This window comes from Lepisosteus oculatus, chromosome 10 (genome assembly GCF_040954835.1).
Source record: "Lepisosteus oculatus isolate fLepOcu1 chromosome 10, fLepOcu1.hap2, whole genome shotgun sequence".
Classification (NCBI taxonomy): domain Eukaryota; kingdom Metazoa; phylum Chordata; class Actinopteri; order Semionotiformes; family Lepisosteidae; genus Lepisosteus; species Lepisosteus oculatus.
In genome coordinates this window covers 27,631,645-27,658,733 of record NC_090705.1, presented here as the reverse complement: position 1 = coordinate 27,658,733, position 27,089 = coordinate 27,631,645, and the positions used below count along the sequence as shown (strand labels likewise).

Sequence of the window (27,089 nt, the reverse complement as noted above, 5' to 3'; positions counted from 1 at the left end):
ATATGGAGAGAAATTGTGGTCTGGAGGGTACCTGCTCATCCACCAACACTGCTTACAGCAGCAGGCATATTTTCCAAGCCTGGCCCAGCTTCTGGGTCTAAACAGGTTACAGTGTGGGCTCTTAACACTGCTCTTCACATTAACATGTTGCATTACTGAAACACTGTTGCATTCAGTAACAACACAATCAAGAGGTTACATTGTTGAACTACCCTCTTCCAAAATGTTTTGTTTGAATACTTTGAAACAACACTTTGGAGCAAAATGTAAAATTTGATGAGGTAACAAAATCAGACAGTAATACATATCATATTTTGCAACTGGTAGGAAAAGTTAACAATACAGGAAAAACTGTGACCAAACAGACTGAGTGTTGGGTTTATGTTAAAATAAAATATAAATATGATTATACAAAAATAGTTACAATCAAATTAAGATGAAGATGGCAAATCAAAACTAATGGAGAACCAATGGAAAATGATGATATACTGTATGGTTTTGTTTACAAATTCCTGGAAGTTCTGAGATTGCTGATGTTACAATATGATTGCATAAACGTTTAAAGTCTTTAAGATTACTTACATTCTTTTGCAATATTACAGGACAATTCTGATTATTCTAAAGAATTTAGTAGTATATTTTACTAAAAGTTTTAAAAGTTGAGTTTGCCAAGCTATTTCATAATTGTGTCGTTTTTGTTTCTGATTTAACCTTTATAAACAGGTTTATCAATCTACATTGTTATTACATTTAAAGGATTAGGAAATATATTCAGTTATTATATTCTACTTTCTTATTGCAGTATTATTATCTCGTATTGCTTTTGAGGCAGTTGTAGAAGACTGTGCTGTGAACTACCCAAGAATTACAGTATTTTATGTACCTAGTTTTGATTATTATGATGCAAATTGTGTTAACAACTTTTTATGTGCATTGCACTATTTGTTTTTTTTTTTTAATTGTAGGATGACTGAAGGCGTTAGTACATAACAAAAAATAATGTTCAACAGGCCGTATCTGCTCCTGGAATTTAGAACACGAAATGATTCCACTACTACCCACCCGTGTCACGTTGTTTTGTGGTACGTCAGAAACTGGTACGAAAAACAGCTGCGTTTGCCCTTTGCGGTTTGCGCATGCCCAAAACATTGGTGCCTGAAAAAACGAAAACACCCATCAGAACCTGGTACGTGACCAAATTGAAGTGTTTCAGGTAATGTTATTTTATTTTATTATTATTTTTAAACCTCTACAGGTTCAAACCATGGAAAACTTTCTCGCTCGTATTCCCAGACGGGTTTAATCGCCTCCAAGATCAGCATCACAGCTAACCGTGCTCCTCACAGCACGACATAACTTGTGTCATGGGGAGCGGGACACGGGACGGGGGAGAGTTTTACAGTGATGCACGCTATTAACTTTGTTAGCTTACCAACAGGCTTTTGCGCCGATCACGTACTAGCTGTTTTTCAGCAATGTTCACTGGTAATTACAATTTTCCTATTGAAGGCACCTCTGATGTTGGCAGGACACTGCAAGAAAACCCCTGGTAGTTACATTGCTTCAAAGTTGAAGCGCAAGTGTTTTTTTTTCTGTAACCGATTTTGGACACAAACCTAGGTAAATTGTAAGAACATCGACAGGCGGCACAGATAATAAAAAAGGCGGTGCGTCTGTAGCAGCGTCACACACTGCTATCTTAAAGGGACTATGGTCCATAATTAAAATGTGTTCTGATATGTAATTACCTATGGCAGCATTTTGTTTTGTGTTTTTTTTTAACTGATCCTTTTCCGTTATTTTCTCCATTGTTTGTATTATTTGATGTTCAATAAAAGTTTATTATAAAAAACATTATAATGTTTATAATTATTATAATTATGCTAGCAGCCATGTCACCCTGCAACTCACATCTGGCAACCCACTGAAGGTGAGCAGGTGTGAGCCTGGTCAGGACTTGGATGTGAGACCTCCTGGGAAAAACTAATGTTGCTGCTGGAAGAGGTGTTAGTGGGGCCAGCAGGGGTCACTCACCCTGCAGTCTGTGGGGGTCCTAATGCCCCAGTATATTGACGGGGACACTATACTGCTAAAAAGGCGCTGTCATTCAGATGAGACGTAAAACTGAGGTCCTGACTCTGTGTCAGTAAAAATCACAGGTTGTTTCTCGAAAAGAGTAGGGGTGTAGCTCATGGCCTCCTACTAATCCCCATCTATATGAACTGGCTTCATCACTCTGTTCTTTTCCCCACTGATAGCTGATGTGTTGTGAGCGTTCTGGTGCACTATGGCTGCATTGGTGGTGGTGGAGAGGAGTACCCGTTATCTGTAAAGCGCTTTGAGTGGTGTGTCCAGAAAAGCACTATATAAGTGTAAGCAGTTATTATTATTATTATTATTATTAATGGATTTTAATCGCTTAGTAACTATGTTGGATTCATAACAAGTTTGAGACACCTGGTGCCCCCAGACATGGAGTAAACTATGCACAAAATGGTACAAAACTGCTGTTAAGTGTGGAAATTCCTTAAAAGTCATAGCTAGAATTCTACAGCAACTGGCTTAAGGTTTAAATTAATTTGTAGGTGAATTTGCAAGCATCTTATCTAGTGATTGGAAAATAAATAATGCATTGGGCATCTGCCAGGTTTGAGTCAAGAAAGTTTGTATTATTGAATAGTGAATTATCCATGTTTAACCATCCATCAGCAAGCCTCTTATCCAGGCATGCTGGAGCCGATCCTGAAGTACAATACTAGTACTGCACAGGGCATTATTCAGAACTAAGGACACACAACTTGTAGGAAAACAGAGAAATAAACAAATTGATTGAATTAGACAAACATTTGATTGCTGCTCATTTACTTAAATTCCAGCCTTACTATTTTACACAGCTGAGAATTTTGCTTGAAGTGCTTCCAGTGAAACACCTTGCTCAAGGGTTATGTCAGAGCCCCTACTACTTCATACTACTGCCTACTATTTAGCTACTTAAACCTAACCACCATGCCTTGACATTTTATTGCCATCATCTAGACATTTTGATAAGCAGTAAAATCTCCAAGCAAAGTTTTACAATGGTAAATGTTATGATAGGCTTTATAGTTAAAAGTGTGAATTTTAAAACAAGGAAGGTTATGTTGGAGAGGTACAATGCATTGGTATGTGTGCTGTTTTGATCACCACATTACAAAAACTACATTTCTTTTCAGTTCAAATAAGTGAGACAAGATTAATTCAGGCGTTAAGGAAGGGATGAACAACTCAGGTATTTGACTGGGAGTGTCCAGTGGGTCTTACAGGTACCTTGTTATTAAGAAATTACTCAATTAAAATAAACTTATTGTCCAATTAATTAGTGCAATTGAATGATTAAAACGTAGATGAGGAATGAAAAGAAGAGGATCCTACTGTCCTTGAGGACTGGGGTTGTCTGTGTCTCTGTTTAAAAGTATTGTGCGCAGGCAGGAACTCAGTTCCTTAGATTTTAGTCCTGAACAGAGACAATTACAAGAGACCACAATAAAATTACATGAAGATGGAATAGTTATAAAACATTTAGCCATTATAGGAGGTGTTTTAAGGTGCTTTTGGCTATATTATTCAGCTGTTATAAGGTATATTTTGTATTATATTAAAGAAAATATTTTTATTCACTTTTTAGCTGTTTGCAAGTGTAATTACAAATTAAAATATTAAGCATTTGAAAAACAACTGTTGCATTGGACAGCTGGTTTTGTAAATGAATTTGCAAATGTCTTTTTTTTAGTTGGATTTTTTACAAAACATGGAAGAAAAAATATCAAAAATTGTAAACTTCCTTACAAGCGGGGAATATCCACAAGGCTTTTCCAGATCACAGAAACAAAACCTTAGAAGGCTGAGTGAAAAATTCTCTGTGCAAGGTTAGTAAACTGAAATAACTATGTTAACATTTGTTTGGATCTAAATAACTCTTGGATAAGCTCTAACAACATTTTTAACACAATTGAGATTAACAGTTTTGTTAGTTGTTGAATAAAACTTTTTCCCCTCTAGATGGAAAGCTATTTCATATTTCCAATGGTAGAGAGCGCAAGGTGCTAACAACAGTACTGGAAACGCAAGACATTTTCAAAGAGTGCCATGTGTCTGCAGCAGGTGGCCACAACGGCATTGTCAGAACCAGAGAAGCAATATCTGCACGATTTTATTGGCCAGGAATGTCGAAAGACATTGAGAAAATGGTAGGTTAAATCTCAAATGCAAATAGTGTATTTGTCAGTCCAGTATTTGTCAGATTGTTGTGTAAGTGCATAGATAAAACTGTTATGTATCTATTTTATGATCAAGATATTATGTATACTATATTTTCTTAGTTAACATTTTAATGCTGTTGCTCATGAGCTGTGTGTAAATATTCCAGGTAGAACAATGTGAAACATGTCAGGAAGGTGGAAAATCCATTCGAAATAATCCAGAACTTGTCAAGGTATGTTGTAGATTCAGTTTCAGCCATGAGCATGAAGCCTTCTTAAGGACACAAGAAAGGTTACAAAAGAGAGGAAATTATTTGGCTCATTTGCTTGTTAGAATCTTAACATTTCAAGGATCTTGCCTATCAATCATTTGATGTATCCAGAGGAATCAGCTTTAAAAACATGGTTGGAAAGTTTGTTACAGATGGACTTTCACTTTCTTGTGTACAAAGGTGCTTCCTAATTTCAACCCTACCTGTACTTGCCCTTGATTTCCTTGTGTTCTCAAGTCCTTGTTTCTCTGTCAGGTCTTGAAGTAGTAGGTTCATTTTCTTGGCTTTTAGGATTTTACTCTGATCAAGATTAAAGACGTTCAGTTTCTTTAACTTGTCAGTGGCTTTAGGACCAGTGATTAACCCCCCTTTTTATTGATTCTGAACCTTTTTGTAATGTGGCTAACAAAACCAGTAACGGTATTCCTAAAGAACTGTTATCAATGCATTCATTTTAAGATACTATCTGTTGACTTCAAGATCACATTGCTAGGTTTATGAATATTGCTAATAATCATAATCTGGTTATGGACTCCTTGCATATTTAAACACTTCAAATAAATATTCTAAATCCCAAAATAATTATTCCAAAACCAACATTTTGGTAAGTAGGAGAAAATTAATTAAAAAAAATATAGATCACAAAACACCTAACTAAAATCATCCTAATAAATAATTTACTGTAACATACACATGGTTTAATATGCATTTCATAGTGATAAACAAGCAAGTGTATTACAAATTTGGTAGTTCTCAGCCTGAGTTCATAGAATTTTTAAAGAATTAATGATGATGCTCAGACTCTATATAAGTATACACAATTTTTCCTAAAATCAAGATTTTTCATCTTTTCATCTGGCATTTATTGTTCATGAGCACTTTATTTATTCTCTAGGTAGAACAATTAGAAAAATTCCAAGAAGACAGAAATTTTCTTCAAACTGGCACAGATATGCAGAGTGCTGAGGTATGTTACAGACAAAATTGTTTCCAAGATCATGATCATCAAATATTTTATTTTCATGTTAATGTGCTGGAAGTACAGAGATACTTCAGACCCACTTAGACTGCACCTGCTAAGAAAAACAGGATGATTACCAGGTGGAAAAGAATGAAGAATGAAGGAATAGACTCCTTTTACATTGCAGAGAGACCACTTTCACGTTCTGTATGTTGAAGTTGTTGAAAACAAAATGTTTAAAGTAGGGTAATTTTGAAGCCAAAGATTGAAAAAGTAAGCAAAAAGTTTAAGCAAGCAAATCAATTCAAGGCATCAGTTAGAATCAGTGTTTAAGAGGCCAATTGTAACAAATCAGCAGATGCAGGGATCCCCAGGACCAGGACTGGCTGTACTATATTATGATTCCATTACAACAGATAGTACTTTTGGATACCAATAGAAAAATGTGAAATATCAGATTTCTTCATTTTCATGTTATTTACAGGGTTTGAGAAATCAGTATATCTTCTGTTTGCATTTAATCTAAACAGTATGAGTTAATGGAATTTAGATCCAAAGAATTATCTGCAGTCCTGGAGATATATTAACACTCTTTTTATTTATTTTGCAGCAACCTGTTCACTTCATGAATCCAGGACCACATCTTCCCATAACAGTAGGTATCACACCAGGACAGTGTCACGATTTATGTTGCTGCCCTGGGAGCAGGGTGGAGTTTTAGGGAAGACAGACAGAGTGATGGCCTGGTGGTTCGAATTTTTTTTGGACCTCGTTAGGTTAGAGCAAGTCATGTCTGCAATGAAAAACATAATTTTAGCAAAATATTTTAGCAAAGTGTAGGGCGGCAGAGTGGTGCAGTGGTTAAAATACTGGTAGGTCAATTGGCTTCTGGAAAACTTGCCTTGGGATTCGTAAGTGTGCATGGTAAATGGGGTTGTGTCAATGTTTACCTGCAATGGACTGGTATGGCGTCAAGGGTGTATCTTGCCTTGCGTCAGTTGCTTGACGGGATAGGCTGTGGCTCTGGCTCCCCCATGACCCTGAATTGGATGAAGTGATCAGAAAATTGATGGATGCATAACTGTACAACATATTTAATCTTCAAGCAGCATTTCATGTTTTATATATAGATAAATAATAATTAGGCTTTCTTACTAATAAAGAACTGATGCAATTCAGCAATGTCACAGTATGTGTGTGTTACTTCTGTATGTGAGTTATCTCTGCAAAAGCACAAAACCATCCATTTCTACGAGATTCAGTGTTGACTGTGTCATGCTTCAGTACACATACCAAAGGTGTTTAAAGTTTCAAAATGATTTGTAGAAACTTCATTTACAGTTCTTTTCTTAACCAAGTAGCTGTAGGCTTTATACAGCAGATGAAGGGGGGAAACCTGGTTCCTGTGATGCGCCTGACTCAGCACTGGTAGAATGGTTTGAGCTGAGGTGTTATGTGCCATCAAGGAAAAAGAAACTTCAATTAATAAATCAGTTTACCAGTCTGTTGTGTAGCAAACATATTTCCTTACAGCAATATATACTGATGGAAAAAATAAATGCAACACCTCCTCCTCCACACTCTGGCACTCCCGTCTGCGTGGAACAGGCTTAATGGTGACTCATCCGTGAAGAGGACCTACTGCCACTGCTGATGAGTCTGTCTGGCCCAAGCCAGTCGGGTGTGAGGGCCTCTGACAGGTCATTGTCAATGCGGGCATTGTGTCTGCCGGCAGTTTCAGCAGCAGTACGTGTGGTACAGTAGATCTCTCAGATGGACCAGTCTGTCTGATGTGTCGGTCCTACTCTGGTGTGGTCACTCAAGGGCGACCTGATCTTAAATGGTCATCTGTTCTCCTGGTCTGCTGAAACCTTCTCTGCAGTCAGGACACAGTGGAGCGGCTTACTCCATAGTGTCTGGGAATGCTGGCACATGACATGCCTGCCTGCAGCATGCTAATGGCCCTCTCCCTTGCTTCCGCTGACATTTGAGGCATTATGGAATGCCCAGAAAAGTGTGGCCTTTTTCTTGCAGTGACCTAAGCTTTGAACAAAGGCCTTTTTAAAGGTGACCTGATCAGGAATTGTTCCACCTGGACCTCCTTAGGTAAAAGTGCACCTAATGAGCTTTCGTGTGATTGGCAAGTTGCAATGCCTCACTGCACAAGCTGTATTGCTGGTCAGAGGGCTTAAAACAAATTGACAACTTTTTGTGAAAGTACAGTACATAAGCTATGACTAATATTCCAGAAAATGTTGTGTTTCTTCTTTCCATCAGTATATATGGCAACCACACTAACTGTAGTACACAACAGAATTCAATAAATGCCATATTTTGTGGGGGAAACTGCCACTAATTCTGCACAAGAATGGAAAGTAGAATATTTCTATTATTTGTAATTCTGTACTGTTCCCCCAAGTGTGTTTACCAGTGTTTTTCTGTGAGACTCTTACGTAGTCAGGGGTCTGTTTATTCAGATTACTTTGAAGTATTCTGTGGTCTGCTTTTTGTATGACTGTTGTTGTTTTATTTTTTATTTCAAACTGCCTGAGAGTGGCTGTGAAAAATGTATAGTACTGTAAATGCACAATATACGTACCACATTGTTCTCGTTTTGCAGAACTAGTTGTGGATGTTGTATTTCTATCAACTACCTATCATATTACTATAACTGATATAATTCTTATTAAAAAGCTGCTTTATTAACATTTGTTTTTTATCATTTGACTTTATTTTGTTCATAGTTACATAGGAGCATTCTGAGGATGGGAGAGGAACCTGCAATTAGTCGCTGTACGACTTGCTGTAAACTGTTTCATTGCCCTTTCTGCAACATGAATAAGTTTAAACCAACTACAGAAAAGCATGTGAAGAAGCACATAGACATACATTTTAAAAAGGCATTATGCTTTGAGGGTGTGTATTTTTAACAGTATATTTTAAATACTTTTGTATTTAATGATGTAGCACATTGTGGCAATCGTAAGTGATTATCTCTTGAATCGTTCCAATTTCATTTAAAATTCTCTGGTGTTTGATAGGAAAAATGGCAATTGTCGGATTTTTAGATAGTCATTTTAGATTTTAGAAAAAGACACATAGGCTTTCTCCTCACTGACTCTCCTGGACCAGAATCAGCCAAAGCTGCCAACTCTTGGATCATTATATACAGTACTTATTGAATTAAATATTATTGCCATTTATTTTAATTTAACAGTACATTAATCCTGAAGTATATGAGTATATATTTTTAGTGAAGTTCCATTTCTTACTTTTAAGGAACAAGTAATAGGTTAATTCCATGCTGAAAAGATGAGAAAGAAAACACAATGTTTCGGCCATGGAGCCTTCTTCAGGTGTGACGGCCGAAACATTGTTTTCTTTTTTTTCAGCATGGAATAAACCTATTGTTCCTTTGCAGCCTACCCATGCTGATACAGCTACCCACCTGAACTACTTTCTTATTTTTAGATTGAAAATTGGCTTTGTTTACATGACACCACTTTAATGTTGTGTATTGTTGTTTGTGCTAATATTAGATTTTACACTGTTGAACTTCTGTTTTTTTTCTCTCTACAGACTTTGTTATTTTTACATGCCGCTTGGGTTGTCGAGATGCTGGTCACTTCCACTGTATTTTTTGTGCAAAGACAACTTTGAGGAAAAAGACTGCTTTGATCCATCTTTCTATTTGCAAAAAGCGCCTGGTACAAACCTTGGCCAAGTCTGCTGACTGTATTCCAAAAGTTTCACCTTTGGAGAGCATGAAGATAGAATCTCCAGAGGACCTCTCACTGCCGCCCATACCAGAGACAGACTACCCTGTTCACATGGTGGAGGCAGACTGGTCTGACTGCAGAACAGAAAAAGAACCTTCTCCCCAATTCCAGATCATGGTAATTATCCTATATGAAATACTTACTTATAGTTACAATTGGATTTATTCTTTTTACAAGACACAATGCTTGCAACACTTATTAACAGCCAATTGAGCACTTCTTACAACTCGTATTTTGAATTAGGTTATAGTACATCCACCCATTTTCTAACCTATTTATCTAATACTGGCGGGTGAGCCAGAGCCTATCCAGGCAGGCAGGGTACAGGGTACCCTGGACAGGACTCTAGTCCATCACAGTGTTCACAGACATGCACATACTCATACCAGGGCCAGTTTTGCCAAAATCAAATTAAAGGGGAACTGCAGTTCCACATTGCACGTATTAAGTCTTGGTAACAAAAGAAATTAATTAATGTTATAGAAAATTTGACTAATTTTGAATTAAGCACAAAATCAAAATCATGAATTTTGTGAAAGTACTGTAAATCGCCCTGTTATCACAAACCCCTGGTCTTGCCACGGGCGCACAAATTGCTACGTGAAGCAGCCCTTCCTGCTCACTAGTCACTGCAATGACTAATGTAATGTGATGTACAAGCGAATAAGTACAGGTTGTGCAGCAGACATTTCACTGCAGAAATGTTCCAGTATGATCTACATGCAGAGTTAACAAGTAAGTTGTATTTGTCAAAACTGTCTCGAAGTTGAGAGCAATATTTCTTTTGGATGAAAAGAGATGTATTCATAAGCCAGTGTCTTTACAATGTAATAAGGCCATCTATAACATCACTGGAAGTCATATTGCCTCATTCTGAATCGCAGAATCTGGTGCTGTGCATACCTGGAAATATAATCTATTTTGTGAGGTAAATTTGATTTTTTTATATACATTTTACTTTTAGCGTGGCTTGAAACGTAGTCAGCAATGCTGATTCTTTTTAATACTGAAATATAACAATAGCACTGAAGTTCCCCTTTGACCTATCAGTATGTCTTAAGCTACGGAAGGGAACCGGAGGAAACCTACATGAACACGGAGAGAAAATACAGACTCCACACTTACAGCACCCCAGGAATTGAACCCAGGGCCCCAATGCTGCAAGGCAGCAATGCCAACCACTGTGACACTGTGCCACCCTATTTAGCTTACTATCTTACAGTATATGATTAATTTAGAATGCATAACACAGCCCTGTTTAATTTTTAAGACAGGGCATTTATTCAGATCTGATTGTAAATCACCTACACATTGATTGTCCAGCAAAAGAATTAGCTTCAAATTGAAGCATGTACATTATTCAGATTTCTACTGAAGAACATATTGATATTATTCCAAATCTGCAGAAACCTTCCGGCCTTTAGCATCTGACCCATCTGCTTCTTCAAAGAGCCAAGTGAGACGATTTCTAAGAGCCTGCTAGGTAGTTTCTTCAAGACTCCTGCAAATCTTTGTGTAATGAATTGCTTTCATTTTTTGAACCCTAAATATATTTAAGTTTTATATTAACTTTATAACTTATATTAAGGCCTTCAACCTTAATTCGGGAAGGTTTTGCAAAACCTCGAAAGTTTGGTTGCTCTGAAGTCCCAGACTGGACAGAGATTTGTGAGCTAATATACTTTTTCTTTTAACTTTGTACTGTCACTGCCCAGAGGTTTGAAATGATAGACATAGAAGCATCTAATAAAATATACTTTACTTTGCACAAGGGTGTTGTATCCTTGGCTGGTGCAGAAATCCCACACCCCATGATCCCGAATAAAATATCTACCTGAATTACCTCTCTGAAGCATCAATTGAACTTTGTGCGTTTTATGACAAATATAACTGCTGCTTTACTGTACTAATTCCCAGTTTTTTAATATTTTAACAGATGTTCAGCAAAAATGCATGAAGCCACATAAGCCACCCGTTATTTTATTGTTAAAATATGTCAGGTCGAATGAAAAGGCTTTCTTTCTACTGGTGGTCACATTTATTTTATTTCTGGAGACCCAAAGGACTGTCCTAAGGTTGAAAAATTTCCTTTATATCAAGACAGTTCAACACCCACTACAATACAGTTGTAAGGAGCCTTTGTACTGCAATATGGGGAAACTACATGCTGCTGAAGCAGCACCTTGTGTAGCTAGTTGGTTACATTCAGAAAAGAAAGCGAACCCAGGATGGGCCTAAAATGTCCATTTTTTTTTAGGATATACTGTCCTTACTCGTCATACTCGGTGTAAAACCAGTTATTTGTGAGATGAGTTATAGCGCATAGCATGCAACATGAGAAATCGAATCGACCCGGTAGGACTTGGTACGATCCTTCAGAAAACTGAAAATATATTAAGTATACATAGTATACGCGGTTAACATTCGTCATTATAAAGCAGGTCGCTTTATAATGACGAATATTATACCAAAAATATGCAAATTCACAATAACCCAAAATACTACAATGGAAAATCGAAACGATCACGTGTTTCATGCGCCAGCTCTCCAAACCAACCCTTACTGTGAGGAGTAACGTTGCCTTCTGTTGCGAGACGTTTTTCTCGTTAATGGAATAGGCTGAGTGACTTATTTTTGTTTCTTTCACCCCATACACTCGCCGTTTCCCGCAATGGGTCTTTTCTCTCTCTCAAGAAGTCGCTGTTTTCTCTCCCAGCTTGTTCCTGGCTTGTCGGCTTTATTGCACAGGCAATACAGCCTTTCCATTTCCTCGGATTTGTTCCGCACTCAGTGCTTCATCGGGGGACGCTGGGTGTCCGCTCCTTCTTCCTTCACTGTTCTGGACCCGGCAACCGGCACTGAGATAGCTCATGTCTCGGACTGCGGTCCTGGCGAAGCCGAAGAAGCCATCGGTGCTGCTCACACGGCCTTTCAGTCATGGAAACAGCACTCGGCGAAGGTGAGTTGCGCGGTGAATTGCAACGGGTTGAAAGGTTTCAGAGAACGACTAGATGCATGCTTAATAAGTACAGCCTAAGGGAAGTATTAACACCCACATTCTAGGTGTTACACTGTTTTTTGTAAATAGGCCTCGTCAGTCAGTGGCTATATGATTGTAAATTAAGCAACATTTGCAGAGGCGCAGAGCTACGATTTAAGATAAACAATTAATTTCTGCATCACTGCATTTCCCGTTTTAGGTCTTTTTTTCCATGAAACCCGACTGTAATCATTGTCGTGTTTAAAATGAGATTAGTTAAGATATTGCATTTGGTTTTAACTACTTTTAAAGACTTTTATTAATCACAGTGTTTTAGGTTTATATATTATGCGATAAACATGATTATAACTAACCATGTCAAGTACGTTCATACCACAGATGCTTACAATAGAATGCTAAACAACATCTTATCTTAAATTTGTGATAGTGCGCAAAGACGTTATACTAATTGGCCAGGGTGACGGAAAGGAAATTGCATTTTCTCTCGTCCGTTGTCTTCTGGTCTTCTGTTCTGTATTGACAAAATGTATCGTCAATTGCATTGTTAAGCGCCTTGGGACAACCTTGTTGTGAAAGGCGCTTTATAAAAATACATTGAATTGAATTGAATTTTTCGGCAAACAAATAAAGACAGTAGTCCAGACAATCAGAGAAAGGAATAAGTTATTTGGCTGCATAAACTACAGGTTTACATTAGAACAGAAGAAGAGTTACATATGAGATATAACTTTTTGACCCAGCTTGTTTTAGAGGCTGTCAAGCTCAGTGATCCTGTGTCAGAATGTGGTCTGGTGATTATGGAAATGTTGATTTAAATTGAACGCAGGTATCTTTTTAATTATTGTTTTAACTCCATGTCTGTCTGTGGAAATGTATTCAAATTAAGGTCACAGGGTTTCATCTCCATAACATATTTCTGGAAGAGACCCAGATTTAATTTTCTTAACAGCTGGAATAAAAACTGAGGATCCTTAAAAGAGACACCACTAGCATTTGATTGCTATTGGGTAACACACCTCACATGGAGGATTTTAGTACAAAGTACATAAATGGCTGTTTTAAGTGTTTTTATTGCACAGGCCTTGTGAAATAAATGTGCTAAAGTCCAGTGCCCTGCAATGTTTTAGATTTTTTTTTCTGGCAGGCAGTTAATTAACTGGATACTCAGTAAGTGAACACTTGCCAACAGACTCTAGGACATCACTGATCTTTATTGTATTATATTTTATGAGTTGAAATGATCTCAGTTGTTATGATGTGTGTTTAGGAAGGAGCTGAAGTTATCCCTAAAGAGTTGTTTTCTATCTAGGAAAGAAGCGTTCTGCTAAGAAATTGGTATGACTTGTTAATACAAAATAAAGAGGATCTTGCCAAGCTCATAACTGCGGAGTGTGTAAGTAGTAAACCCTTTTTATTTTTTTAAATGGATTTGTATTCAGCCCATATCTGTCAAATTAGATTGAGTCACAATGCACAAGTTCACATTCCACTTTAAAGAGTACAGCAGTTAAAAAACAACCAAAATGAAACTTTGTTCTTAGAAACAACGTCATTAAGAAATAGCATCTGTAATACCTCTATATTATGTTTTAACCATCTTTATATATTGTAACTTTTTAAATTATGACGGCCAATTTTTTTCATTTTCAGTAGAATTGAGCGAGTTATAGAAAGAAGTGTTGCGTGTCTCCTACTAAACCATCCTTTGACAGTCATGATTTTACTTTAAGCAAAACAGTTGGAACATGTCACGGTTTCTAAATAAGAAAGAAGAAAAGAAAAAGATCACTTTATTGGCTATATACAATTTCTTGTATTAGAAATTTGTCTTTTCGCATATCCCAACTTGCTCTCCATGAGACACACAGACATGGAGAGAAGCTTGGGGTCAGAGCCCAGGGTCAGCCATTTATATGATGGTAATTGGCTGTGTAGAGATTAACTTTTAAAACTTGTTTGATAAAATTATAAACTCAATTCTAGACTTGGTTTCCTTTATTACAACAGATCTTATTTTGCACATTCCTCTAGGTCACATTAGTTCACAGGTCCATGCTCTCCATCATGGACTACAATGACGTGGTTTATTGAATGGACTCTAAAACTGCTTATTGCTGACGAAATAGTGCTTTTATTGCACTATTCTGCCACAATATTTGTCACTGGTAGCTGCCTATTGTACTCTTTTTGTAATCTTAACTTTTTAAATGTCCTTCTCTGCACAATAGACCCAATGCTTCACTTGGATGAATTCATTTTCACATTAAATTGAGAAAACACCTTCATATTTCAGTCTATTGCAGTCCTATAAACTAAGGTTGCTGCTGGAAGAGGTGTTAGTGGAGCCATTAGGGAGCGCTCACCCTGTGGTCTGTGTGTGTCCCAATGCCCCACTATAATGATGAGGACAATGTAAAGGAATTGCCTTTTCTAGGGAAAGCCAATGAAGGAGGCCTTAGGTGAAGTGGTGTACTCTGCCTCTTTTCTGGAGTGGTTTTCTGAAGAAGCCCGGCGTGTCTATGGAGACATCGTCCCCTCTTCAGCAAAGAACCGCAAAATTCTCGTGCTCAAACAGCCGGTGGGAGTATGTTCAATCATAACTCCGGTGAGTAGGTGAACAATTTGAAAATCCAGTGCTTTTCAGTTTCCGTTTAACATCTTTCACTATATTAAACATCATATTTCATTCTTTTTATAAATACCATTTCTTACCTCATGAGGTTTATACTGCTGCCTTTTAAATAAGTAAGCCTAAATGTCTTTTTTATTTTTTACATTTTGTAGTAGTTTTTCTAAATGCCTTCACTCACCATGGAATGACCAAGTTTTAATGAACAATGTTGTAGCAGTACAGGAGAGATGGAAATGTACACACAAAAAGGAGATGTATTGAAAATGATCCTACATCCTGCCAGGTTTTTCAGTGATGTCCCATAAGCCCTTTAATACAGTGGATCCTAACTTTTTTTTTTACAAAACCCTAGACAAATTTTCTTTATGAAATTGTGATCATTTTTTTAAAGATCTCTGGATTGTATCCGAAGCTTTAGAAGTAAGTTCCAGATGGTGGTGTGCTAGGGTGATCTGGTTCTTACCTGTCTTGTTTTCGTTTTGTTTTACAGTGTGTACAGTATGTGATCCTGAGTTGATTGTGCTATTTTTCCTCTTTAAGTATGAGAGATTGATTTGCTGCATATTCAAACAACATTCTGCTGAAGTTTTACTTATCTTCAAGGGGCTTTTGCTGCCAGGAATGTGGCCACAGGTGCTACAGCATGCAGCTGCTACCAGACATCCAAATACCAGCCCAGGAAGAGGGGAGGAGGGTTGGGATTTACACCTTTCACCAAAGCCTAGTTTAATTCTTTTCAGTGTCCTCTCCCTGTTTGGATAATACTGATTGGAGTGTTTTTAGGGAGACATGTAATGAATTTACTGACATGGTTACCTCTTACATTAATTTTTCTGAAAATGTGTGCATGTCATTTGACTGTTTTTAGTAATAACAAGTCATGTTTTAGCATGGAGGTTATGATACCATGCAGGAAGAAAAATGAATCTTATAAACGTTGAGATATGTTGAGATAGAGAATGGTACAAAATGGCTAAATATGATTTTGAGAGGGCTGTGAAGAGAGCATAAAGCCAAGTATAAGCTGGCTTTATGCAAAGAATAGTCAAGGGGTGAGGCTGGGTCTGATCACAGGCCGTAAGGTTGCACAGTCTATAACAATAATCCCAAGCTTCCAAATTGTAGATTTGACGGCCAGACAGCTGATCAACAGAGTCTGCCTACAGTGGTCGAGCCCCTGAGCCCACCTTTTGTGTTTCAGGAGCGTGAGATCAGGAACCTGCTACTCAAACAACACAGCAGGAAAGTGACAGGGCCTGATCTTGTGTCTACAGCGACTCTTAAGTGCTGTGCCGACCAGCTCTCTCCTGTTATTTCTAACATTTTTAATAGGTCTCTTGAGCACAGTAATGTCTAGTGCCTAAGACAGCCAATGCCAGCTGACTGAATGATTATAGGCCCATGGCCCTGACATCAGTTATTATGAAAGTTTTTAAGTGACCGATTTGTAACCTTCTGTACAGTGTTGAGCTGGACCTGTAGAGGGTGCTGTTTCTCTTTGCCTTTATTCCATTGTGCACCACCTTGAGGCCTCTGCTACCTGTGCATGGGTCCTGTTTGTTGACTACAGCTCAGCAGTTAATACAATTGTGCCTTTAAAGCAGTTTGATAATCTTCAGGTGCTGGGCATTAGCCAGTGCCTGTGCCACTGGATCTTTGATTTTCGGTCTGATTGGAAGCAAGTTGAAAAGACAGATGTGTACTGTCACCACTCCTTTCCTCATAATGCACAAAGGATTGTGTCTCTTTTCACAGTCTGTGAATTTAATAAATTTGGCAGATGACACAACATTAGTATGTTTAATCACTAGCAATGAATAAACAGCATGTAGAAGTGAGGTCAGTGCACTGGCCAAGTGGTGTAATGAAAATAATTTGGAGTTTAACATTGCTAAAACCAAAGAGCTGGAAGTGGAAATTCACTGGGGTGGAGCTGATTTACCACCACCTGTCATTAATGTCTGTAGAAGGAATAGACATCTTCAGGTTTCTTGGCATGACCATCTGCCAGTCATTGAAGTGGGAAGTTAACACCAGCCTAATCATGCGGAAGCCCTTCAAAGGCTGTACTACCTAAGAGAAGTTTAACAGTGACACACCTCAATAAAACTGTGATGCAGAGAGTGGCCACCTTCTCTTTAACAGTGTGGTACAGCAGTACAACTACCCAAGAGAGGAACAGCTGGAAAGAGTTGTATGCACAACATCCAAAATCATCGGATGCGATCTGCCCTCTTTTGCCTCTATTTATGACAGCTGCATCAAACAGAAAGCTAAAAAGGAGTCCAAAGACCTCTTCCACCCCACCAGCTCTTTTTTAAACATCTACCTTCTTGGAGGAGGTTTCAAAGTATCAAATGTAGTACTGCTCAGTTCTGAAATAGCACAATCTAGAAGCCATTAGGCACCTCACTTTGTGCTGTAGATCTTGGATGTTGCAAGTATTATATGGAGTATAACTATAAATAGATTAGACCTGATTGATTGAATAATATGTATTGTATAAGTGTAATATGTGTTTTATTATTTTTTATCTGGACTGCACTAGGGCAATTTCCAATCAACTTTGTTGACATTGCAATAAAGTATTGAATTGACTTGAAAAACTTTCATTAAATAAATGTTTGTTCAATTTCCTATTCTTTGTAATATTTCTGTGATTTATTTAATCTACTGTAAGAGGAAGGGTCTGAGAGATGCTGAGTAACTTCTTGCTCCCTGTCCTGTCTCCTCCACCAGTGGAATTTCCCCAGTGCCATGATCACGCGGAAGGTGGGCGCAGCGCTGGCGGCAGGCTGCACAGTGGTGGTGAAGCCAGCCGAGGACACCCCACTTTCTGCCCTCGCCCTGGCTGAGGTCAGTATCCCCATAGTCTTGCAGTCCCTTTTACTTCTTGCATTAGTCCTTGTGCTTCTTTTAAGATGGGGTTTCTAGATGTGCGATACTTCTAGCTGTCCTTTCTCCCTCAGAAATTTATTTTCAGCCTCAATCTGACAGACCATCTTCCCAGCTGACACCTAATTATCCCTTTTCTCCTACTCTCCTGTTTTCCTTTATCTGCAACCTCTTTGTTGCTGTATATTTTGTGGAAGGTGTCAGTAAAGAAATCTTGTTCTTACCACCAATTACTATAAACTAATCAGCACTCAATGTGTCCAACCCCGAGGTCTGATTTTTGTCTCTTCAAGTTCCACCCCTCTGGTGGGTGTGCAATATAATTGTGAATTTGCATCCTTGGACTAATTTTTGTTGTTGATTTTGGGTTGGTTTCTTCTGTTCCACAGATTTTGCAGAAGAGTATAGGCTCAACAAAACTGAAAATTGTTCACTTCAATATATCAGTGTGTTTTTTATTTGCATAGGATGGATTATGTGTCAATAGCTAAAATAAGAACTGTAGTTACTGTCTTTATACTTTAGAAAGTAAGTTTTGGAGAAAATTAACAGAACTGTTTGGTATGTTAAAAGGAAAGTAGGTTCAAAGTACAGAACTTCATTTTGAAACTTTTATAGTTTCTTGACCCCTTAAAATGTAGAATACAGAAATTGTTTTTCATGCAGTGATGTTTTTGATATATGCACTCTCCACGTTGAAAACTTTGTTTTGAAGTTGTGCACTGTTGTAACCTGCAGATTTTCCTTAGTGCTCATTGTGATGGGTATGGTATTGGGTATGGTATGGGTATTTTATGTTTCTGTGGGTTACTTAACCTTTAAGGTAACTTCATACTGGAACAGAATGTTCAAAACCAGTCCCAATATGGTGACGAGGGACACTGTAGGAAATGTCATCATGTTAAACCATCCAACTGTAGGTCTGACTACATGGTCAGTGAAGATGCTATGACACTTGTGAAAAAGGCATTAATCCCTTTGTTTTTGCTATATCTGTTGTGTAATGGGACTGCTGCATGTCACCCAGCTGAGTGCTGCACTCTAGTGATGGCCACTCTATTGATAGTGATAGGTCCCTTTGCTTCTATAACCAAGTGCTTTGGGAACCCATTGGGATCTTTATATTGGGTGCTACCCATTCATCTAGTTTCTAACTGCTTTATCCAGTATAGGCTCATGGGAGATCCAGGGCTTATCCTGGCTATGGAAATGTAATTATTATAATAACACAAAAAAATAGAAAAGTTCAAAGCTACAGAATTTGATCAGAATTTGCCGTTGATTAGCATATACTGTTACTGTGGGCATGATGCCGCCAGTTGTAAGATATGATAACATAAAATGATTTGTCCTTTGTTAAAGATTTTTGAGGTTAGAGAAACGTTCTGGAATTCCACGTTGTGTAAGGATGCCTTCAGAGCGATCATGACGGAGTTGTGTGTTGTTGAAGTGCAGCTGGCTGCGAGGGCAGGGATACCTGCAGGAGTGTTCAATGTGGTCCCCTGCTCCAGAGAGAAGACCCCCACAGTGGGGGAGGTCCTGTGCACTGATCCTCGGGTGGGAAAGATCTCTTTCACTGGCTCCACGGCCACTGGAAAGGTAAGTATCCACTTTGTCAGAAGCTTTCTGAGGGATGATGATGAGAAAAGATTTTTTGAGAAATAGAGACAGTAGTGCTCTGAATACCACCAAACAAAAGATATTAAATAGATAGACCTAAATAGTGAATAGAGGTTTAATGTCTAATGCTCTTATTCATTTGTTACAAACACAGCAGCATTTCAGAGCCTGCTTTTATTTAAGCACAAGGGCAGTAGCACAAAGAGGACTGTGGACTCCATACTGGTGAGACTCTTCACGTGCTCAGTAAATTTCCCTTCTGGATCCTTACAAAATAGGAGTGGTTAAAAATGATGTGGTAGATAAAAATTTTAAAAAGTCCAATAAGAAAACAGCCCTGCGTCCTTGTTCTGTAGAACAAGAAACAAAAATAAAGCCAGTTACTTCTGTTCTTGGTCTTTTATTTTTGTCATGTGGCAATGGTAAATTAAATATGGAGACAGAGACATTTCTCACAGAATTTGCCTTTTAATTCATTTAGTATAAACAGCTCAAGTGGCTCATTGTGAGACTTCTTACACACAAATACTTAATATTGGAGTGCCCACCTAACGTTTTGGGATTGCAAAGTCAAAACCTTTGTGTTTTTCAATCAGTAAATTGTAATTGTGATCATAAGAGTATGTGTATGATAATTTCAAAATTAATTTTTTGTATAATTCCCTGCAATTACAGACGATTAGCAGAAAAACATACTTTTCTTTTTCACAAAATACATTTCAGAGTGTAAAACTCCATTCAAGAATGCACTTAAATTTGTTTAGCATGTAAAATGCAATAAGATTTAAATGTGGGGGTCGGCTTGGAAATTATTTTTTCTTCCTTTTCATAGAATAAACCTACTGCGTATGTTCCTTTTTTAATAGTGATACACTGTCTAAACACTGCTAATTAGCAGTCTGTGTTTTCTTCCTGGGCAGATCCTTCTGAGGCATGCAGCTGGAACAGTGAAGAGAGTATCTATGGAACTGGGTGGCCTTGCCCCCTTCATCGTGTTTGATAGTGCAGATGTAGACCAGGCTGTGGCTGGAGCGATGGTCTCAAAGTTCAGAAATTCCGGGCAGGTGAGACTGCTGTAAGATGGGTTGAAAGCTGAGGACCCAGGAGTAAATCTGTGCTACTGATACACCAGAGCCCTGCTACAGCAGAATGTACAGAAATCGAATTTCTATATTTCAGGCAGTATTTGTGTAGCCCTTGATAAACCTTTAATTCAGCTCTCTTATGGTTTGCAATTACAATCTAATACAAAGGAGAAAACAACTTTGCTAAGACATATTTGAGAATTTAAGTACAGATTTGAAGATGAATGTAGCAGACAGGCATTTATCAAATGTTCAGTTAGTGGACACTTTAGACTATGAGTAGAGGATTCTGTGAAAGTAATGAGGAGGAGTAGTTAGGACTCTTGACTCATAATTGGACAGATTTGACTCCATATCCTGGGTGGGCAATGCTGTGGTACACTTGAGCAAGGTTCTTCCATCACATTCTTTAAATCTTCATGGACGTAATTTTGTTTTTATGTAAAGAGTACTCTCTTATAGTAGGAATGCATCCTTTAATAGAAAAGTATCTTAAATATTTCATGTTGTTAAAACAATATTTACGGGGAGTGGGATTTAGAAATCCTGACAGGTCTCTTTGGACCTATGTTAAATGTACCCATGTTGAATATCCTGTTATGAGTTTGTCAAATTATTCCGAGACAAAATGTGTACATATTGTTTTAATAGATAATTTTGTGTTTCCATTTTAACATTTTTCAAGGATGGTAAGTTATATGCATTTACAGAATAATGATTAAACTACAAACAATAACTTAATAGTTTAATGAAAAAAAAATTTATGGGTGGAGAAATGTTCTCTGTTCTTTTTTTAAATAATGCAAAATAAAATCCAATGTGGTCAAATTCAAAGCTGATATACTTCTCCTGTTGGTGGGACTTCAAGTTGCAACGGGACATAAAGGTTAAGTGAAACACCCAGCTGTAATTTATGTTGTCTTTGTGTCAGCTGAATATTAATTCAATTTTGGATGTCGTTAGTGCATGAATGTTATCGAGAAAAGATAACAGAAAGTGCACCATATTCTGCACTGTATTGACTCTTAACAAAAAAGTTATGTTGGTACTCTATTGTGCTGTCATAATCCTTGTGCTTTCAATGTACAGTAACAAGTCACTGGGGTTGTTGATACTGCTTAATTTCAACCCTTTAACCTTAATTTTTAGTTTTCTCTAAGGATCCTAATCCTGTCCAATTTGTATTCCTGAGACATGTAACTGTAACATCCACTTAGTAACATCCACTTGTGCTGTGTTTTCCCTTGATCTGTGTGTCTTAGACCTGTGTGTGCTCCAACCAATTCCTGGTGCAGAGTAAGATCCATGATGAGTTTTTGGAAAAGCTGGGGAGGGCCATGGACAGAGAGCTCCGACTGGGACATGGATTTGAGGAGCAGACCACACAGGGACCACTCATCAATGTCCGGGCAGCTGAGAAGGTACCTTACAGTGGCAGGAGCTTGTGAGCCCCACAGGGATGCACATTCCAATTACTGCTCACAAGCCTTGTGGAGCTGCGTTTGTGAAAGCTGCTCCAAAGCAAAACAATGTGTTCTTGTGTTGACTGGGAGATTAAAGATGTGGGATTCTGTTGGAAGAATTGATTGGTTCTTGAATAACATGTATAAGGAAGGCAGTGTAGAATCTGGCCTGTGCCAACTTCTTTTGCCAAATTGGGCTCTGGCCTTGACACAAAGTAGATGCTCAGGTAGAGACAATCACTAGCCACACTGGCAGTCTCTCTCATCACACTGTCTGGGGTTGTCAGGTGGAGAAACAGATTGAGGATGCTGTGACTCATGGGGCACGTGTGCTGAGAGGAGGGAAGCGTTTGGAAGGCTCCTTCATGGAGCCCACTCTGCTGTCCAGCGTCACCACGGACATGCTGTGTGTCAAAGAGGAGACGTTTGGGCCCCTTGTTCCTGTCATCAAGTGAGATTTTCATGAACTCTACAATTTCTAAATGTTTTTCAAATTTCTGTGACGGCAGATGGCACTGAAACCTTGTACCACAGTAGGCCAAGGACACTGGTCTATAGTTTATTAAGTGAGACAGCTCTGTTAAGCATTATTGTCTCTTATTTCTCAGAAACAAAAAACTAAGCAGAGGGTATCTTAAATGTGTGTTTTCAAATTTGGAGTTAGTCATCTCTTTAGGCTTGGACAACAGTGAGGTGGAGCATCTAAATCACGTGGCTGAATGCAAGCAGCATTCAGAACTAAAGGCAGGTAATTATCAGCCCCCTTCTGTCCTACATCAGAATACCTGAACTTCGCAAAGTGGGCTGAGTCAAGTGGTGTTCCTGATTAAAAATTCAACTGTGTTTTGTGTGAAGTACCAGAGAAATGAGCCAGTGACCAGTGCAGTTAGTTGTAGATCAGTTGATTGGTGCAAGTTGCAACTGCAAGAACCCCTGGAATTCAGAGATTTCTTTTAAATTAGAATGAAAGGACATTAAAAGGATCTTTAGGAAAGCATTGATTTCTGTGTATGTAAGTAACTATTACAACGGAAATAAAAAAGGAAGTTTTGAAAAATATTGTATGACATGGAAATGATGAAAACTTAATTTAATTAACTAAACAAGATTACAAATAACCACATTTTAGACCCACAAATTCTTTACTGTCAGTTTTGAAAGGTGAAATCTTCCTACGCCACCTGATTGAGATGAATTCACCTACAATACTTTCTTTCCTCCTAGTCTCATGCTAATGTTTATTGGACTTGTCTGACTATTTGGGAAAAATAATGAGATTTCTGCTGGTTCATCTTATGACATGTTGCAGCTAATTATTGCTTTTTTTCTTGGATAGGTTTAACACTGAAGAAGAAGCAATCACAATCGCTAATTCCGCCTCTGTAGGTTTAGCAGGTAAGTTAGTTGTTTATGGGAATTTCCCTTAAAACTACACTAACCAGGCTTTGTGTGGCCGATGTTGTCCTCTGTAGCAACCAAGCTTCTATTTTTTTTTCAGTGAGAAGGTATATGTGATCAGCCAAAGAATATGTGCCGAAATTGTCACTTGTAGTCAAGGAAGTCTGTCGTGTCAGATAAGTCCGTCTTGTCTTGACAAATGAAGTGCTGCCACAAATCTTCCTGAGATCAGTTAGGAATTCTGTTTAGTCTCCTCATGGGCATGGAGGCCACATGCTGTTTTTTTCCTCCAGGTTTGTGGTGGAACTGTTGGGCCAAGTGAGAGGAGAGTAGCCTTCACGTTTCTGTTTTCACACTGGCAGGTTACTTCTACTCCAGAGACATCAGTCAGATCTGGCGGGTGGCGGAGCACTTGGAAGTGGGTATGGTGGGGGTGAACGAGGGCCTGTTATCAGCCCCAGAAGCCCCATTCGGTGGAGTCAAACAGTCTGGCCTGGGGAGAGAAGGATCCAAGTATGGAATTGACGAGTATATGGATGTTAAGTACATGTGCTTCGGTGGGCTGTCTGCTTAAATACTACTGTCAAGCCAGGTATTTCCCATGCTGTCTGATCAAGCATTCCATAACCGTTAACCTACGTTTTTAGAAAGGAATTCTATCAGCATCCTATCAGCAGACAGAGGTGGGAATCTTCATAGAGATGTTTCTGTATTGGTCTGACTCTGTAAACAGTAATTTGTGAAGAGAAGCTTTGTAATATTTACACAAAATCACAGGGGGTATAAGGGAATGTGCACTTTTTAATTTAGCACATTCAGATGTTTATAGCCTTTCATCTTATATTATTGGCATTAAAAATAACTTTCCTATTGCACCAGAAATTCTGAAGACTACTGATACAATATTCAAATAAAAAAGCCAGAGAGGATGCTTTGCTTCTTTCTGTACAGCTGAGGTTTAGAATGTTTTGTATTATTTAATTTAATGCATTTAGCACTGTTGTACCTTGGTCTCTGGAAAAGGTGTTCCATTGCTTAGTCAATGGAATTCGAATTGATCATTGTGGAAAGTAAAGAGTAGTGATAATTAAGTTATAAAACAAGAATCTGAGACAATTGCCTTCAAATGCAGTATGCTTTACAACACAAGTACAATGTCAGAAAGAAAAACCATAAGGGATGGTTCCTTTGAAAGCTGTTTCCCTGAAAGCACACAGGATCTGCGACTATAACACTATGATCGGAGTAGTGTCAAACATTATAATTGTTCACCTGGCTCATGAGCTCATCACCCAGTGCACTACAGACATTAAGGTTTTAGGGATTATTAGGGAAGATAATAGCAATTGGGCTTGTCAGCACACTTGCAAACATCCTATAGTTTTTTGATGGTTATAGGCTGTTACCTTAGTGGGACACGATATGAGCGTGGTTTTGTAGTTGCCCCTTTCTTCCTTATAAGCATGTGAGCAAGTGGAATCGAAAAGGCAGGACAGCAGGGCTGCAAGCTCACACTTTATCGACCTTAATAAATAACAGGTGTTTGCTAGTCACTGAGAGAGACTGACAGAGAACAGGAGAGTGTGTCCCAGCTGCAACGCAGAATGCTATAGTTCCTCCAACTGTTGGGGTACCTTAGAGTCCAGGGGTGGACTGGCAGTCTTCTCTGGCTTTGAGCATGATGAGGGACCCTGCAGAGGGTGGGACAGCAAAGGGCGACTCATCCACAATAACAGCCCTGTGGGAGTCTGGCGTGGTCTCGTCTGCAGTTGCGATTTCTGAGAAAAGCAGTTGGGGGTGCCTCGTTCTCAAGGAGGGGGAATTGAGCTGTGAGAATGCAATTCCCTCTTTCCTCTTATGGCTGCTTGTTCTTGATAGGGAGCTATCTGGTATCAGTGGAGTACAACAAAATGGTCCCATGGCAATTGGCAGAGACAGTAGCTGGCCTCACTCTCTATCTCAATAGTGAAAGGCCCAATCCACGTCTGTCCGTAAACCCAGACTTTCAGTCCTCAGTCTTGAGGACCCTTGTGGCATTACAGCCGTCTTCCACACCTTGTGTGATGTACTGTATCCCCAGTAGAAGGATAGGGGGAGTCAGTGGAGGGTCTTGGTAATTAATTAAAGGTATTTTTGTAGCCAAAGGCTTGGCTAGAACAAACCTAGCAGTTGTATAGTCCTCCGCATCCAGGATAAGGACCCTCTGTTCTAGAAGCTTCAAGAATGCCTCTTAGGAAAGGCTTGGTGTGACACAGAGATCACTTGAAAACGTGGATGTAGAAGAAGTGTTCAACAACCAAGATAAATTTAAGTTTGTAGTACAGTATTTAACTTACAGAATATACATTTTAAGTTGGTATTAAATTCCAGAATTGCAGAAAATAATGCAGCTTACTATTTTTAATGTGTTTATTTTATTAAATATATTTTAGTTAAATTGAGCATTAAGACTCTTGGCATGATCTGTTCACCTCTTCATATACATGTAGTTGTTTTCTAACAGTCTTCTTGTGGTATAGTGAAAAACAGCTTGAAGTATAACAGTTCCAGATATTGTAAGAAATTAGGGTTTACTCTTAAGATTTAGATATGAAAACCCTAAGAAACCCTTCCTGACGTGTCTCCCATTACTGTAAAACCTTCCTTAAAATTAATTAGAGCAAAGACTTTATCTGCAAATTAAAAATAGAAACTGCTTTCTAAATTGCCAAGATTGAGTATCACTGTTGCTACATCCAGGTCTAACACTGTGTCTGTCAGCAATATTGTTCTTAGTTATAAAGAGTTTTATTGTATAAAGTAAATTTGTATTTGTTGTATATATTTAATGTGGAGTAATAATAAAAAACAGTCCCAAGATTATCTTGTTGTAATGACATTTGTGCTCAATGTTGAGAACAAAGTTTCACACATACATTGAGAAGCAAGGTGGTTGTTGTGCACAGTTTAATATTCTAACAGCTTGTGTTCTGCTGAAACAGCTGTCAAAAGTTTAATTTCTTCACTGGACAAAATGGCAGTGAACATTACCAATTATTAATAAGCCTCAGTGTGGTGGAGACATTATTTAGCACTCATTCTTGCATTCTCTGGGAATTCAGACATGCATAAAAAGGCTTCTGTATCTTTGTTATTGTATCGAAAACAGAGATCATGAGCTCTACTCGGTTCATAGATAACATCAACAGTTAAAGAACTGAAGACAACTTCAATTAGACCATTAATTCATTAAATTCACAGGTAGAATAAAAACATGAAGAAAGACTCTGAGATCCTGCTCTCAACCATGGGGTGGTAGTGCAAATTGGCTGTCTCAGTGTCAAGATGTTTGTAGCACTGCATGTGCAAAGTGTGATGGATATTTAATAGCTTAGTTCAGTTAACTGATACAACAAAAACAAGAAGACAATTTAGTTGGTGCACTTAATTTCAAGATTATGTTCATGAAAGAACCATGTCATGAGACATAAGGTACTATATTTTTGACACAATTCTTCCTGTATTGGTTGATTATCCATTATTAACAGCAACCAGGGTAATCACAACCTTATACAAAAAGCTTGATTGAAGTTGATGTTCAGTTGCCACATGATTTGCTGCAGTTATAGGCATCAAAAGAGAAACATTTTTTCTTTTGTCATTAATAGTTAAAGAGAGAATTAGCTATATAATAATGACAGTTTCCTTTACATTATTCATATTATTAAAACGTTCCACACTAGTAAGATGAAAACATTTAATATCC

The 27,089-nt window shown here is 38.2% G+C and overlaps 1 protein-coding gene and 1 long non-coding RNA gene across 5 annotated transcripts; one reads left to right on the top strand and one right to left on the bottom strand.

The window, feature by feature from the left end:
* Positions 1–1,129: 1,129 nt before the first annotated feature.
* aldh5a1 (aldehyde dehydrogenase 5 family, member A1 (succinate-semialdehyde dehydrogenase)) lies at positions 1,130–26,206 on the top strand. Of its 4 annotated transcripts, XM_069195046.1 has the most exons (19): positions 1,132–1,213; positions 2,259–2,372; positions 3,770–3,905; positions 4,039–4,230; positions 4,410–4,471; positions 5,406–5,477; positions 6,082–6,126; positions 8,216–8,387; positions 9,051–9,367; positions 11,967–12,209; positions 13,561–13,644; positions 14,686–14,856; positions 17,623–17,739; positions 19,234–19,377; positions 20,319–20,462; positions 21,746–21,904; positions 22,234–22,397; positions 23,283–23,341; positions 23,707–26,206. In XM_069195046.1, exons 3-19 carry the CDS (start codon positions 3,788–3,790, stop codon positions 23,916–23,918), a joined length of 2,475 nt encoding a protein of 824 aa, XP_069051147.1. In that variant the 5' UTR covers positions 1,132–1,213; positions 2,259–2,372; positions 3,770–3,787; the 3' UTR covers positions 23,919–26,206. The 4 variants fall into 4 exon arrangements, with proteins under 4 accessions (XP_069051145.1, XP_069051148.1, XP_069051147.1 ...); XM_069195044.1 differs by lacking the exon at positions 2,259–2,372 and having other exon boundaries at positions 1,130–1,213; XM_069195045.1 differs by lacking the exons at positions 1,132–1,213; positions 2,259–2,372 and adding an exon at positions 3,213–3,302.
* On the bottom strand, positions 5,512–12,054 carry LOC107078622 (uncharacterized). The gene is made up of 3 exons (XR_001479570.2): positions 11,814–12,054; positions 6,422–6,511; positions 5,512–6,264 (listed from the first exon to the last, which is right to left on the bottom strand). It is a non-coding gene; the product is annotated as an uncharacterized lncRNA (long non-coding RNA).
* Positions 26,207–27,089: the final 883 nt, after the last annotated feature.